The 17358-nt window shown below is 46.9% G+C and overlaps 1 protein-coding gene across 1 annotated transcript in view; it reads left to right on the top strand.

Moving 5' to 3' along the window:
* The window catches only part of CCDC7 (coiled-coil domain containing 7), a 51770-nt gene extending 49518 nt beyond the window's left edge, over positions 1 to 2252 (top strand). Inside the window, exon 15 of the mRNA XM_060248334.1 lies at positions 2069 to 2252. Within this exon, the coding sequence (XP_060104317.1) occupies positions 2069 to 2075 (7 nt within the window). The 3' untranslated portion in view covers positions 2076 to 2252. The remainder of the gene's footprint in view (positions 1 to 2068) is intronic.
* Positions 2253 to 17358: the final 15106 nt, after the last annotated feature.

The raw sequence follows: 17358 nt of genomic DNA, 5'->3' as shown, positions 1-17358 counted from the left end.
CATTTATACTCACTCTCTGCTTCCTATTACTCAGCCAGTTTTTGATCCTCAAGAGGACCTGTCCTTTTACTTCATGACTCTCGAGCTTTCTAAGGAGCCTTTGATGAGGAACTTTATCAAAAGCTTTCTGGAAGTCAAGGTAAACAACATCTATTGGGTCCCCTTTGTCCACATGTTTGTTCACCCCCTCAAAGAAATGTAACAGGTTAGTGAGGCAAGATCTTCCCTTGCAGAATCCCATGCTGAGTCTTCCTCAATAACCCGTGTTCATCAATGTGCCTACTCATTCTGTCCTTGATAATGGTTTCTATTAATATTTGGTCCAATGGTTATTGTACCACCATGATTATTAGTAGAAGTTCTTGAAGACCAAATCATATCTCTTTGAGTTTATCCAAAATGATGTAGAGGAATTACATATGAACCACTGTAGAGGTTATAAGACTGCTCATAATTAGTCTTGTGTTTGAGATAAGAACACTATTCAATACTGGTCCTATGTTAATATTGCTCTTACGCTTGGTATTTTTGATTTCTAGATTGATTTTTGCTGTGAATTCATTACAGCTTTTGAGACTTTTGTTGCCTATGTCGGCTGCTGCTCTTGGATTGTTGTATGGTATTAGTGGCCAGGATACATTATTGATATTGTATAGTATAATCTTGAAATTTGCTTACTGGTTTCTGATGTTATTTGTACTACATATTGTATTACACAAATCTTGATGTTATTCTCTTTTAGAATTTTGTTGAAAGAGTGCTTGTTTGAATGGCCAAACTATGGCTCGGGAGTCACATGTGACTCTTTCACACATATTGTGTGACTCTTGAAGCCCTCACTGGCCTGAGCTGGCTTGGAGAAGGCATTTGTCTCTTTAAATCACTTCTCCAAGCCAAGCCAGCTAGCAGTTTGGGAAACGCATTTACAGTTAAAGTTGCATTCTTTCTACCCCTCCCTCCTGCCTCCCCCTATTTTCCTTCCTTCCTTTCTTGTGGCTTTCAAACATCTGATGTTTATATCTTGTGGCTCTCAAATATCTGACATTTATTCTATGTGACTTTTTGGCCAAATGTGCCAGGTTTGACCACCCCTGTAGCATAATCTTTCAGAAACAAGCACAGTTCTTTATTCTTCTTGATCTGCTACCTAGTGACAGTTTCACTTTCACATTTCCCTTAGTGAATTTTGCCATTTCTACCAGACCAAATTGCTTTTAGAATGTTGATTTTCTTGTGTTTAAATAGCCAGTATTGTATACAGGTAGCTAAGCAGGCTGTTACACAGTAAAAGATGTCAGCAGGAAACGTGTACTGTTTTGTACAAATTTACTAAAATGTCTAATTAAACAAAGAGAGTTTCCCCCCACATGCTCTACATACTAAAATGGAGGAAAGTATTTTGTAAATACTTTATTGAAATGTGCAACATGTAGGCCATGAAAAGAAAAAAAGGGAAGTTAATGGTCTGTTAATGAGGGTTCTTTGAGAAGACTTCTGGTTCTATCATGCATGTTCCACAGCTTTTTGTATAGTGGTATTCTAGTTTGAAGTGTGCTGGATTTGAGATAGGGTTTAGATAAAACTGAAATGATGGGTGCTCTTTAAATATCTTTATATATGAATTTATGCAGAAGGGACAACAGAATAGGGCAGACATGTTCTCAGTGGATATTGCTTTTAAGAGTGTTCTGAGGTCTAACAGTGCACATCAACCAGGCCAGTGTGCCCAGAGATGAACTTAGATTTCTGTTGTTTTATAGAACTGAACAGTAAAAGCAGATGTATAGCTGATTTAGCAGGGGGGACAATGACATCATGGACTAGCATATAGAAGAGGGAGCTGAATGTTCTCTGGCCACAGTGAAGGTTTTTCTAAAACATCTAAGAAAAATTGAGAGAGGAAACTGAGGCTGTTACATATGCAGAAATGCAGAGAGGAAACAGGCTGTTACATATGCTAAGTGTGCATTCAATTTTCCCCTAATTTTAACACAGTTTATAGAAAATATAAATAATTGTTGTCCACTGAGAGAAAGCCTATTAAAATTAATCCCGGCTTACTCTTTAGGTCTTAAAAGAATTCCTGAAAATCTCTGAAGAATGGTTTCCATACTTCCACGAGGAGTGAAATAAAACCAAAACAAGGATGTCGGGTCTTGCTGCTCAATAAATAAGATGATTTGAGATCCAATATGTTGTGCGATGTTATTAGACTTTAAGAAAAAGCTTCAGTAGAAAATTTGTGCTTTATAATGAAAAAAAGAGAATTTTTCCTCTTTGTCATTTGTTCTCTAACCTTCATTTATTCTGTCATATTTAAGAATATTTTGGCCATAGTTCCCTCTAATGTGAGTTTGTGAGTAAACACACATGGATTTCTTCCCCTAGATGCACAGCATTTCATCCTGAATGCAGGGGTGCTTCCTTACGGGTACCCTGTCCTCTTGCTCAGCTGGCACCTGTGGGCAGGCACTACTGACTGTGTGTGTCTTGTAAACATACGCAGCATGCAGGAGAACCAAGTTGCATTGCTACCTGAAATGGCAGTCAGGCACTCCGCCCCTTTAAGTGGAGTCTCCCTGCACAAATTGTGCTAGGCGCTCAATGGTGGGCAAGTTTGGGTTGAGGTGGGGCTGGGAGCTGGAGCCCCATTTCTTCTCTGCTCTCTGGAGTAGGTGCTCTCTCTTTGTGTGGCTTTTTTCTTTGCAGCTGTGAATTCAGCGTCCCTTTCTTACCTTAACCCTTTCTTCAGACCTCACTGCTTAGCCACTGCTGGTCCAGCAAGCAAAGTGAAACTGACCCATCTGGGCAAAGTGATCCTGGCAGGTAAAATCTGTGATGGATTCTTTGGTTCAAATGTGGGAATGTGGTTTCGTTTGGTTGCTGTTGCTCAGCATTTTGCATGCCAAAGAGGGTTCTATGTTGTATTGTGCACACTTCTTGAATGCTGCCGTTTCTCCCACCTGCCCCTAGCAAAGTTTGTAACTTCTTCCAGATCCACATTTTGGTTTTGACAAATTGTGCTACAAATCAGGGTGGGGTTTGTGAACCTCTTTGCAAGTTGGAGCAGAGAAGAGACTGGGCTGTGTGTCTCTGGACTCCCTGAATGTGCAAGACATTTCCGTGCATGTTTGCAACCAGTAGCTAACTGAAAACAATGACTCAATGTGCAGCAGCAGTGAAAAAAGGCAAACTCTGTGCTGGAGTTATTCAGACAGGTACTGAATATATAACAACTAAAATTGTAATGCTCCTGTATAGAGGTATGTTGCTGCCTCATTTGGAATACTGTGCACAGCTTTGGTTGCCATGTCCTGATCATAATGTTATGTGCAAATTTGAGGTAAAGCCCTTCAGCATTGGTATAACATCTCGCCTTGTGAATTGCTTCTATAATAGTCAGTATACACAATCCGAACAAATTACAAACTGGTGCAGCAATCCTTGGGAAAGGTTATATGCAATTTATTTAATAACTGGACCATACAAGAGTTATGAACAAGCATTTGCCTTTTTACATACAGATTTCAGCTTCAGCTAAAGAGTGAGGGAAGATAATGACTTTTAACCAAGCAAGAACACTTTGTGTCCAGACACCAACATTGCACAAAGGCATCAGGATTAATTAATTAATGCATCAGAATTAGCTCAATTGATAAGACATATGGAAATATTTGCAATACAAAATTAAGTGCATATGCATTTTGCATGGGAAATGGTAGTGTTTTTCATTTTAATTAGGGCCACAAAGCCAGAGGCAGCTCTACATCTTTCAACCTCTGGAGGATGAGTTTACCAATATAGTGGGCAGGGGTGGGTAGACCTGTTCTCCAGAGGCCAGGTCTGCTAATAAAGTGGAAAGGGGTGGGTGAATTCCCCCCCTCCCAATTATTCTTTTTATTTTCTCTCCAAAACACAAAAAACACAAATGAGATACAAACAAAGCCAACAGCTATCACAACCACAAAACTAAACAAACAACATAACATAAATCAGGATGGAGAATGCAGCCTCCGTACATTCAATAGTGCACAACCCTATATCTTTTTCACCGTTATTTTTAACCCCATTTCTCTCAACATATTAACTTACTATTCACTGCATAAATATTAAGTAGATCCACAAACCATTATTTACATTTACATATCCAATAATTTACCTTATTTCTATTCTGTTCCCAACATATTTGGCAGAAGGAAGAAGAACAAGAAAACAACATTCTAGGGAGAGGGGGAGACCACCCTCACCCAACTGGGAGATCCACTACAAAGCGAGCAACCCTCCCTCCCTTTCTTCCTTTCACTCTCTCTCTCTTTTTTCTTTTCCCCCCTTCTTTTATTTCCGAAGGGCTCAGTAATTTTTAATAGTTGGTCTATTAGGACTTTGCACGTCGCCTCCTTACTCATTTCTCTATTGACAGTACTATGGTCTTCCTTCTGAGAGGAATAGTTCTTATTATGAGCTGGATTACCCTTATATGGTTCCTCTGTTTCTTCCTCTGTATCCAAGGACTCCATTTCTATTTCCACCACCAATACATCACTTGCACCATGTAGAAAGTCTTTTTCTTGATTTTGTTCCAAAATCTCTTGGGGTCTCAAACTATAGATAACCTGTTTTAGCTCAGAACTGACTAGCTTTCCTTCTTTATTCACTTGACGTGTCTCACTTACCTCCACTATTCGATTCTCAGCCTTCATTTTAACATCCAGAGGATCTTCTTCGTGGTCTCTGTGCAGTCCCACACATGGGTCTTGCTGCAGGCAACGGATCCATACCTTAGAGCTCCAATAGCTCGTCTATAGCGCTTTTTGGCGCGCTTCCCTCCCGCTCTGGGGAGCAGGCACCGATCGCGCATGCCTGGAGCGGGGGGGAAGCGCCCATCCCACTCAGTTTCTTCCTTACCGCCACCCGGACAACACCTACCTTGCTGCGTTCCTCTCCTTAGCTCGTTCTCCTCTTCATCTTGGTATCGTATTTTTCCTTCTATTTCTTCACTCTTCTCATCACTATTTTCGTCCCTATAAATATATATATATTTATAGGGACGAAAATAGTGATGAGAAGAGTGAAGAAATAGAAGGAAAAATACGATACCAAGATGAAGAGGAGAACGAGCTAATATATAAAAACGATTTTCTGCGCTTTTCTTTCCCTCCCTCCCCTCCCCCGTCCGGAGCGTATGGAAGGGAAAGTTACGTTTTAAAAGTGTAGGCGCTGTGGAGCGAAAATCCCCACGTCAGACGGCCACAGCTACTGCTTATTCTCTCGGGGAAGCCCATCGAGTGGACACTTGCCCACATTGTGCCAATTTCGGCAAGCAGGCCCGTAAAAATCGCGCTGCGAGACTTCAGAGTTTCCTCCTCGAACGGTCCCTGCAGGCTATGCCCACCTCTGATTCGCCGCCTCCCCCACAACGAGCGGGAGATTCGGCTTCTTCGGCCGCTCTTCAGTTGCAAAAGCAGAAGATGCATAAGTCCGGAAAGAGACCTTCGAAGCACGCTGATACTGGCCATAAGGCTTCAAAAAAATCTCGTCATTCCGAATCGGTGGATTCGGCACCGAAAAACTCTCGTCATTCTGAATCAGTGGATTCGGCGCCAAAACAGCTTCGCGATCCGTCGTATTTGGCTTCAAAAAGACCTCGGGACCCTTCAGCAGCTTCGGCTTCGACCTCAATGGATTCCACTACATCTCAGTCCGCCTCGGCCCAGCTACTGCTTCCACCAGAACTGTCGGCGCCGTCTGATGTCATCACTGAAATGCCTCAACTTATGCCTCACACCTCCGCTACGGTAGAGGTGATTCCGATACGATCTCGTTCGCCCTCGGTTCGCAGTGTGGTGCCTTCGGACTTCCTCGAACCCGATCCTTCTACCGATCCGACTCAAATCTATCTTCGATCATCCCTCCGACCTGGGTCCTTCCGAGATGTTGCTGTTTCTCCTCTATTTAGAGAATCGGCAACACAGGTCTCCACTCATTGAGTCCGATCTCGTTCGCCATGCAGGCGCCGCGACTCCGGCTCGTCTACCTACTACGAACATCACGACTATTATGTTAGGGGTTGGTATGACTACTCGTCTTTCTCTAGGTCTCCATCTCCTAGGAACCGACCTTACCATTGCTTCTCGCGCTCTCCCTCAGATGAGGGGACATGCCGCTTCCGATACCATGAATCGGAACCTTACATGGGCCGTGATGTCTTTACACCCCGCATGGAGATTCGCCCCGATTACGTGACTCCGCCCGATTTTGGGATCCCAAGTATTTTTCCTCTCGGCACCGGGAATCCTTTCGAGACCAGGAGCAGCTTAGGTACTGAGATACGGAGAAACCTCGCACTGCCATCGCAACTGTATCTGTTGCCCCACCTATTGTCATTACGACACCTAGATCTTCTAATAACCAACGGGTGCAACCTTTCAAGCCTCAAGCTTCCACTTCGGAACCGACCATACCTCCACCTTCCCCTCCTATGGAGGATTCCCATTCCGACAGAGATACCTCAGCGTCGTCGGATTCGGAAGACCCCCCTGCCTCACCAGCTTCGGATTCTGCTCCACAGGTCCGCCTCTCTCCGTCTGATGCATCGAAAACGTACTTAAACTTAATCACCACCATGGCTGAAACCTTAAAAATTGCACTCCCCTTGGATTCGCCCAAGGTGTCTGACATTGTCCACGATCTAGTCCAAGCAGATTTCCCACCGGGTTCACTACTTCCTATGCTGCTGGTGCACTTGGAGGGCCTGCGAGAGGCCTGGGACAAGCCTGCTTCGGTTCCACCCACCTCAAAGCGGTTTGACTCACTCTACAGGGTGCATGCCCCCGACGCTAAGTTTCTAGCCTCACATCCGGCTCCTAACTCCATCATTGTCCACTCAGCCACTAAGGCTAAGCATTCCAGACACCCTACTCCTCTGGATTGAGAGGGGAGAAAATTGGACACCCTGGCAAGGAAAATCTTCAACCTGGCTTCTACCAACTCTAAGCTCAATAACTATTTAGCCTATTTCGCCGCATACATCTTTAATTTAGCAAATCAATTCACTCCTCTCATACCTTCTCTTCCCGAGACTTCCCAAAGAACAGCTTCCAGTCTGGTCTCCGAGCTGTCCAGAGTATCTAAGCAGCAGATCAACTCCATTCGTCATGCTGTCCCCTGCTCTTCAAGGGTTTTTGCCTCCTCAGTTGCTTTGCGTCGTCGTGCCTGGCTGAGATCCACCAATTTACAGCCAGACATCAAACAAAAAATCGAAGACCTCCCCTTCGATGGCCTAGGCCTTTTTCATGCTTCCATAGACGAGGTCTTGACTTCGGTAGATGATGGTCGTAAGAGGGCTAAGCGCCTGGGAGTTTCCCAACCACCCTCCCAGCAATTTAACTGGACCAAACCCTGGAGGTCATCCTTCCAGAGACGTCCATGTTCACCCAAGCAAACTGATTACTGGAAAAGAAAGCCTATACAGCAAAAGCCACCATTCCAGCAGAGACCTCGGTCTCAACAGACCAAGAAGGCTTCCCTTCCTGCCAAACAGTCTCTTTGACTTTCCTCATCAGACGCAGCCTGCCTACTAGACACGTCTTTCCCCATTCTATTCGACCTGGAACTCAATCACAACCGACTCCTGGGTGCTAACCGTCGTCCGTCTAGGCTACGCAATCGAGTTCATTTCACCGCCTCGCCACCACTACTTCACAACTACTCCTCCCTCTCCCCATCTCCGACAGGAGATTCTGGACTTGCTCCAGAAAAATGCCATAAAACCAGTTCCTCCTCAACACCGCGGGACGGGGTTCTACTCCAGGTATTTCCTGGTGCCCAAGAGGGATGGAGGCAAGCGTCCTATTCTAGATCTTCGGAAGCTAAACAAACATATAACATACAGAAAATTCAGAATGATTTCTCTGCAATCCATCCTTCCTCTGATCCCCTAGGATTCATGGATGGCTTCCTTAGATCTTCAGGACACTTACTTCCATGTGACCATCCGGCCTCAGCATTGGAAATACCTTCGATTCGCCATAGATCACTTTCAATACCTATCCCTGCCATTCGGACTCTCCACCACACCCAGAATGTTCACCAAATGCATGGCAGTGGTGGCAGCTGCCCTGCGTCTCTGAAACATCCCTGTGTTCCCGTACATAGACGATTGGTTCCTGATTGCACCAACACAGCACCAACTGAAGAGGAACCTCGATACAACCCTCTCTCTCCTGGCCTCCCTGGGCCTCTGTGTGAATATCACCAAATCACACCTCACACTGACCCAGGACTTGCAGTTCATAGGTGCCCATCTATGTACGTCCCCTCACCGTGCCTCCCTCCCAGAGGACCGTGTGCAAATCATAATTTCTCTAGCCAACTCTGTTCGGCAAACCCCCCTCCAGTCTGCCTTCATCATTCAACGACTCCTGGGCCTCATGGCCGCAACCACAGCTGTTCTCCGCTTTGCAAGGCTGCGTATGCGACACCTTCAACTCTGGTTTGTTCATGCCTACCATCCACATGTGCAACCACGGAGCACTCTTCTCACCGTTCCCCAGAGGGCCCTTCACTCCCTTGCCTGGTGGACTGTACCCAACAACCTGCTTTCCGGGATGCCGTTCCTTCCTTCTCCTCCGTCGGCTACTGTAACCACAGACGCCTCCAAGTGGGGATGGGGAGCCCACTTAGAGGACAAGACTGTCAGAGGGCTTTGGACTCCGTCCGAGAGGGCCATGCACATAAACTGCCTAGAACTGATTGTTGTGCACAGGGCCCTCCATTCCTTCCTTCCGCTGATCAAGGGTCGGCACGTCCAGATCTCCACGGACAATATGGCTACAGTGTTTTATGTAAACAAACAGGGCGGTACCAGATCCCTTTGGCTGTGCCGCATAGCCATACTGCTCTGGGAATGGTGTGTCAAGCACAACATCTATCTGACTGCCATCCATCTTCCAGGCATGGAGAATGTTCTGGCCGACTCTCTCAGCAGGGTTTGGATAGACGACCACGAATGGTCCATCAATCAGATCTATCTCCATCGCATCTTTCTGTGCTTCGAAACGCCCAAGATAGATGTTTTTGCCTCGAGGAACAATGCAAAATGCCCTCGCTTTTACACCAGAAGGGGCAACGATGCCTTCCTGCATGTTTGGAGAGGCCCCTTTCACTACCTATTTCCTCTGATCCCTCTTATAACGCGGGCGTTAATGAAGATTACACGAGATGGCACGGACTGTATTCTCATTGCTCCATGGTGGCCATGGCAACCGTGGTTCACGAGACTTCTGCAGATGTCTTGTCACACTTACTTCCACCTTCCTCTAGTAGGCGATCTCCTGACTCAAGCCAACGGCCAGGTGCTGCACCACAACCCACAGATTCTGGCCCTTACAGCGTGGAGAATCCGTCCACCTTCCTGTCTGCAGAAGTAGCTGACACTATCCTTAACGCAAGGAAGCCGTCCACCAGGCGTTCCTATCACTGCAAATGGAAGCGCTTCTGCTCCTTCGCATCATCCCAGCATCTACAACCAGAGTCTGTGCCTCTGCATTTAGTTCTTGAATATCTACTGTCCCTACAGAGATCAGGACTCTGCTACTCCTCATTAAAGGTTCATCTTTCCGCCATCTCGGCCTTCCACGATCTTGTCGACGGCAAAACGGTGTTTTCACATAAGTTATCCAAATCCTTTTTTAAAGGGCATGTTGCACCTTCATCCTCCTATCAAACCTTTTGTTCCAGTTTGGAGTTTGTCCTTAGTGCTTTCTCACCTTATGAAACCCCCGTTCGAACCTGTGGCTACGGTACATCTCAATCTCCTGTCCTGGAAGACCACTCTATTAGTTGCCCTTACTTCCGGAAAGCGGGCTAGTGATCTATGTGCCTTCCGCCATGACGCTCCTTACACGGTCTTCCACAAGGATAAGGTGGTCCTTCGACAGGACCCTTCCTTCCTCCCTAAAGTTGTATCCCACTTTCATTTATCAACATCAACATCGTTACCAACATTCTTCTCTAATCCAAGTGACCCAGGACAAAGAGCTCTACATGCCCTCGATGTCAGAAGAGCTTTGTCCTTCTACCTTGCTCGTACACAACAGTTCCGTAAGGACCCTAATCTGTTTGTGGCCTACGGTAACCCTCACAGAGGACACAAAATCTCTACCCAGAGATTATCTAAATGGGTAGTTAGTGCCATCAAGTTGTGTTACGAACTGGCTAAGCAGCCCTTACCCGAAGGCCTTAAGGCTCACTCTACCAAAGCGGTCTCGACGTCTTCGGCTTTCCTGCAGGGCGTCTCCCTAGAGGACATCTGCGCTGCCGCATCTTGGTCCTCACCATCCACGTTTGTCTCCCACTATGCCTTGGACGTTTGTGCGAGACGAGACGCTTCCTTCAGCGCGCTCCCCTCCCGCCCTGGGGAGCAGGCAGCGACTGCGCATGCCTGGAGCGGGGGGGGGAGTGCCCATTCCACTCAGTTTCTTCCCTACCGCCGCCCGGACAACACCTCCTCGCTGCGTTTTCCTCCTTAGCTCTCCTGTTCTCTTTCGATTGGTATCGTATTTCTTCCTTGTTTTCTTCATATTCCTTCGTATTTTCCACTATTTTTCGTCCCTAAAGAAAAAAAAAAGAGTCCGTTTCTGCGCTTTCTTTCCCCCCTTTTTTCTTCCCTCCCTCCCCTCCCCCGTCCGGAGCGCATGGAAGGGAAGGTTACGTTCAAAAAGTGCAGGCGCTGTGGGGCTAAGATCCCCACCACTGACGGCCACAACTACTGCCTCTTCTGTCTTGGGGAAGCCCATCGAGTGGACTCTTGTCCACACTGTGCTAATTTCGGGAAGCAGGCCCGTAAGAACCATGCAGCAAGTCTCCAGAGCTTTCTTCTCGAACGGTCTTTGAGGGCAATGCCCACGTCTGACTCGCCGCCTCCCCCACCACGAGCGGGAGATTCGGCTACTCCGGAAGCGCCTCTTTCGAAAAAGCAGACGCACAAGTCCAGAAAGAGACTATCGAAGCACGCCGAGACCGGCCATAAGTCTTCTAAGAAATCGCGTCATTCCGACTCCACGGATCTGGATTTGGCGCCTAAAAAGCCTCGTCACTCCGAATCGGCTGATTCGACTTCGAGGAAGCCCTACGAGTCACACCCGGCGTCGCACCCGACTTCAAAGAAGCCTCGGGTCTCGGCCTCGGCTTCCACTGCTATGGAGCCCAACGCGACTCTGTCTGAGCAACTTCTACTCCCTCCTGAACTGTCGGCCCCATCCAATGTAATTACTGACATGCCACAGCTAACTCCTCACCCAGGACTTGCAGTTCATAGGGGCCCGGCTATGCACCTCTCTTCATCGTGCTTTCCTTCCGGAGGACCGAGCGCTGACCATCATCACTCTTGCCAAATCTGTCCAGCAAGAGCCGCTTCAAACTGCCTTCATCATCCAACGCCTTCTGGGCCTCATGGCGGCTACTACATCAGTCCTTCGCTTTGCCAGGCTGCGGATGAGACAACTGCAGATCTGGTTTGTGCGTGCCTTTCATCCCCACGCTCAACTGCAAGGGACCCTGCTTACCGTTCCCCAGAGAGCACTCCTTTCTCTCACCTGGTGGACTGTACCCGGCAACCTTCTGGCGGGCATGCCGTTCCTACCACCTCTCCCAACGGCTACCGTAACAACAGATGCCTCCAAGTGGGGATGGGGAGCCCACTTAGAGGGCAAGACTGTCAGGGGACTCTGGACTCCCTCAGAGAGGGCCATGCACATAAACTGTTTAGAACTGATCGCGGTGCACAGGGCCCTACAATCGTTCCTCCCACTCATCATGGGTTGGCACGTTCAGATCTCCACAGACAATATGGCAACAGTCTTCTACATAAACAAACAAGGGGGCACCAGATCCCTCCGGCTGTGCCGTATAGCTATACTACTCTGGGAATAGTGTGTCAAACACAACATCTACATGACTGCCGTTCACCTCCCGGGTGTGGAGAATGTGCTGGCCGACTCTCTCAGCAGAGTTCGGATAGACGACCACGAATGGTCCATCAATCTGACCTATCTTCGTCGCATCTTTCGGTGCTTCGGAACACCCAGGGTGGACGTCTGCCTCCAGGGACAATGCCAAATGTCCTCGGTTCTATACCAGGAGAGGCAACGACACCTTTCTACAAGTTTGGAGAGGCTCCCTCCACTACACCAAATCACTCTTCCCTCCAACCCCTCTGCTGACACGGGTTCTGATGAAGATCACACGAGACGGCACGGACTGTATCCTCATTGCCCCATGGTGGCCACGGCAACCGTGGTTCACGAGGCTACTACAGATGTCCTGCCACACTTACCGTCGCCTGCCTCCTATGGGCGATCTCTTATCTCAGGCCAGATACTACATCACAACCCTCAAGTTCTGGCCCTGACAGCCTGGAGAATCCGCCTTCCTTCCTCTCTACTGAAGTAGCTAACATCATCCTCAATGCGAGGAAACCTTCCACCAGACTTTCCTACCAACGTAAATGGAAGCGTTTCTGTTCGTTCGCAACCTCTAATCATCTGCAAGCAGAATCAACGCCCCTAAATCTGATTCTCGATTACCTACTGTCTTTACAGAGGTCAGGACTCTCCTATTCATCCTTGAAAGTTCACCTCTCTGCCATTTCCGCGTTCCACGACCCCGTTGACGGCAAGACGGTGTTCTCTCACAGTCTTTCCAAATCTTTTCTCAAGGGCATGCTTCACCTTCACCCACCTATCAAACCATTTGTTCCGGCTTGGAGTTTATCCCTAGTTCTTTCCTACTTAATGAAAACTCCCTTTGAGCCCATGGCTACTACCGATCTCAACCTTCTATCTTGGAAGACAGCACTGTTAGTCGCCCTTACTTCAGGAAAACGCGCAAGTGACCTATGTGCCTTCCGCCATGATTCCCCCTACACCATTTTCCACAAGGACAAAGTTGTTCTGCGACCAGACCCTGCCTTCCTTCCTAAAGTTGTCTCCCAGTTCCACTTATCGACATCAACTTCTCTACCAACATTTTTCTCCAACCCAACTGACCCAGGACAAAGAGCCCTGCATTCCTTGGATGTCAGAAGGGCTTTATCTTTCTATCTTGCTCGTACACAACCTTTCCGTAAGGACCCTAATCTGTTTGTGGCCTACGGTAAACCTCACAGAGGGCACAAGATTTCTACCCAGAGACTATCTAAGTGGGTAGTTAGTGCTATCAGGTTGTGTTATGAATTGGCTAAACAGCCTCTACCCGAAGGCCTTAACGCTCACTCTACCAAAGCGGTCTCGACGTCTTCGGCTTTCCTACAGGGCGTCTCCCTAGAGGACATCTGTGCTGCTGCATCGTGGTCCTCTCCTTCCACGTTCGTCTCCCATTATGCTTTGGACGTTTGTGCGAGACGAGACGCCTCCTTCGGCCAAGCGGTCCTCAGATCCATCTTTCACTGAAGCCATGGGTGAGTGCATCCGCTTACATCTATAACCTGTTTGCTGTTATGTCATTTATTGTGTGACTAACTCTCTTCTTTCACCAGCACCCTCCTCCAGGACATTCAGCTGGCTAGTCACCCATATGTGGGACTGCACAGAGACCACGAAGAAGATAAACAGGTTGCTTACCTGTAACAGATGATCTTCGAGTGGTCATCTGTGCAGTCACACACGCCCACCCAGCCTTCCCCGCTGCTGGTCTCTTGTGATTGTTGCTTAACCTTCTCGGATGTCAGTACCAGTGGCGGCTGGAAGAAACTGAGTGGAATGGGCGCTCTCCCCCCGCTCCAGGCATGCGCAGTCGCTGCCTGCTCCCCAGGGCGGGAGGGGAGCGCGCCAAAAGCGCCATAGGCGAGCTATTGGAGCTCCGAGGTATGGATCCGTTGCCTGCGGCAAGACCCATGTGTGTGACTGCACAGATGACCACTCGAAGATCATCAGTTACAGGTAAGCAACCTGTTTATTTATTTCTTACCAACATGTGCATCTCTGAATGGGTCAGATACTTTCTCAACTCAGATTGTTAACATTTGGTGCTGCTTTGGCATCATGTGTTTCCCTGCTACTAGAACACAGCCTTGGTATTTGTATTTAAGCAGTAACACTACTCAGCCTCTCTGCACACTGAGAGGAAATTACAGGCCAACAGAAAACCTGCCATCTGTAGCTGCAGTCAACTATCAACGATGCTTAAACATCATTCCTTTTGTTCTTTCCCTGCTAGTGACAACTCTGGAATATGCTTCGCAGATTTAAAATGCAGGAAAATACCAAGAGAAGGGGAGAGGCTGCAAAAGATCTGTTATTCTTTAGAAAATGCATTGAAGGAACTGGATAGAATGGGTGTTGTGTCTTGCAATTCGATCCCTGAATTCACAACACAGCGCGTGCGCGCATGCAGAGGTGACCAGTGGGAGACCGCAGGTCACCGGATGTAAGGGCGTAAATACCCTCCGCCTATGATGATCTGTGGTGGGAAGTTTAAATGGCTAGGGTTGGACCTGGCCAGGTAAGAGGATTGTTCCGGGAGATGTATATAATTGGCCCCTCCATGTTCTCTTTGTGATGTATTCGCCAATAAAGCATGTTGCCTTCTACAAGTCTCGTAACTCAGTACATTACATTGGCGACAAAGGTGGGATCCTAGCCAGGTAGTTTCCCCATCGGAAATCGCCGACCTGTCAGGGGATGAAGAAGGCAAGCAGCCCGGAGAGGCAGAAGCGCCTGCTGCTGCCATGGCAAACCCGAACGGAATGACTGGCCACATGACTGGCCACCCTGCTAAACCCGAAAGATGGGAGACCTATGCAGAGTGGGTCGACTGCTATCTACAGGCGAATGTGATTACGGACGACAGCCAGAAGCGAGACGTGCTCCTGAGTGTCTGCGGGGATGCCACATTCGAGATTGCCAAGGGTCTCTCGGCCCCCGTGAAGGTCACAGAGAAAACGTATGAGGAGACAGTCAAACTCCTGACAGGGCATTTCTCGCCCCAGCCTTCCATCATCGCCCGCCAATTCCTGTTCCACAAACGAGATCAAGAGGTTGGAGAGATGGCCGCTGTCTACCTGGCCGCTCTTCGCCAAATCACGGGAAATTGAAGTTTCGACAAACTGGAGGAAGCCCTGAGGGATCGATTTGTCTGGGGCTTCCGAGACGAAAGGCACCGGACAGCACACTTCTGGCCTCACCCCACAACGAGGAACCAGCAGCCCCTGCAGCCACAGCTACCGCTCCAGTTCCCCAGATGGAACCTAGGAGGTCGAGTAGGGAACGAAGGGCACTGGCTTACTTGAAAGACTATGTTTCTTGAACTAAGGGGGGAGGAGTGTTGTGTCTTGCAATTCGATCCCTGAATTCACAACACAGCGTGTGCCTATGAAGATCTGTGGCGGGGAGTTTAACTGGCCAGGATTGGACCTGGCCAGGTAAGATGGTTGTTCCGGGAGATGTATATAATCGGGGACCCAGCCCCACCATGTTATCTTTGTGATGTACTCACCAATAAAGCACGTTGCCTTCTACAAGTCTCGTAACTCAGTATATTACAATGGGGAAGGGGGAACAGTTGGATAATTAGCAAAGGTGTGTGTGTACATATGTGTATGCATGCAGATATGTGTTAGTGTGAAACTGAAAAAAATTGTTCTACAATTTAAAAGTTCAGCTTCATTATGTATGTTTGATAGACTAACCAAGATTTGCACTACAGCCTGTAATTTCAGCTAATATATTGGAATGCTGCTGATTTGTCTTATAAAGGAGTACTTTTGGGGTATTTTCAGAATATAGCTACACTATTTATTCTGAATAGTTTTTATTTTACCCAAATCAGTAATTAAATGGAATTGTAAAATAATTGTATGAATGGAAAAGAAAGGAAATTAAGGCATGACTTAGATAATCCAAGATAGAACTATGTATATTCAATCAACAGGTACTGCAGCACTTCTTCCTCCTCCTAAAAAAATAAAATAATATTGTAAAAGTTTTGGTTTCTTTATTTCCCATTTAACAATAAGAGACTGATAAGCGCAAACACTGTGGTTCTAAAATAAGGCACTCTGAAGTTAATGAAGGAAGTAACATTTCATTATGTTTTATGCACAATTTTTTTTAAAAAAAACCCCCTTAGAATCACTAAAATTGAGATTGCTATCAGGTCTATCTCTAATAACATAAAACTGTGCAGTTGGATAAAATAACCTGTTGGTTAACTGGGAACACTTACTATTTGGAAAAATGTTACACAATTGAGTAGCGTTATGGTTTTTTAAAGCTAATATTAGCTATTTTCAAATCTTAAAGCACAGGGAAAGAACCACATGGCAGTGCTGATACAGTTCTTCCACCATTACCTCCAGATCAAGAAAAGCAACTGTTGCCTGAATCCACATATAAGCAGGCAGAATATGTTGAGATCACATCAGAGAAACAAAAGGAAATGCTTCCAGAAATTACCTCCGCAATTGAGAAACAAAAGGAAATGCTTCCAGAAATTACCTCCGCTATTGAACTTAAAGAAGAGACTTTACCGGTAACTGTGCCAGAACCTGCATATTTAGTTTCTTCACATTTAGCTGAATCTGAAGAATTTGTGAAAGAGTCTGAGGTAAGTAAGTAAAACTGCCAGCATGTTTCACTCCAGAAGAGGTACAAGCAGTCATCACTATAGCTAAGGAGATACTATATGCAGTCCTAGTAGGCATTGGGTGTATCTTTTACTGAAATAATGTTTGGCTCCAGATTGTGCTCTCCTTAATTTACAATAAATGTTAAAATATGAAGAATAAGTGTAATTATCCAGAGGAGTTAGCCATGTTAGTCTGTTGCTGCAAAATAGTAAAGAGTTCAGTAGCACTTCTTACACATTTTGTTGTAGCACAAGCTTTTGAAAAACACAACTCTCTTAGTCAGATTCATCTAATAATGAGAAGAATTGCAGATTTATACCCCACTCTTCTCCCTGAATCAGAGACTCAGAGCAGCTTACAATCTCCTATATCTTCTCCCCCCACAACAGACACCCTGTGAGGTGGGTGGGGCTGAGAGAGCTCTCCCAGAAGCTGCCCTTTCAAGGACAGTTCTGCAAGAACTATGGCTAACCCAAGGACATTCGAGCAGGTGCAAGTGGAGGAGTGGGGAATCAAACCCGGTTCTCCCAGATAAGAGTCCACACACTTAACTACTACACCAAATTGGTTCATGCATTTACGCTACTCACTGGAAACTACAACAAGCAATAATTTGAATACTTGACAGATTGAGAATTCATATCACCTGGTTCCTCATGCACAGTAGCCCTAACAAGTTGTTTTTGGGGGTTTTTTTAAACTGCAGTTTGGCTCGGTTGTGAGTTGCAGCTCAG

The sequence above is a fragment of the Heteronotia binoei genome, chromosome 10 (assembly GCF_032191835.1).
Source record: "Heteronotia binoei isolate CCM8104 ecotype False Entrance Well chromosome 10, APGP_CSIRO_Hbin_v1, whole genome shotgun sequence".
In the NCBI taxonomy this organism is placed as follows: domain Eukaryota; kingdom Metazoa; phylum Chordata; class Lepidosauria; order Squamata; family Gekkonidae; genus Heteronotia; species Heteronotia binoei.
Note: the sequence above shows the minus strand (reverse complement) of the source record. Positions and strands in the feature narration are given on the sequence as shown.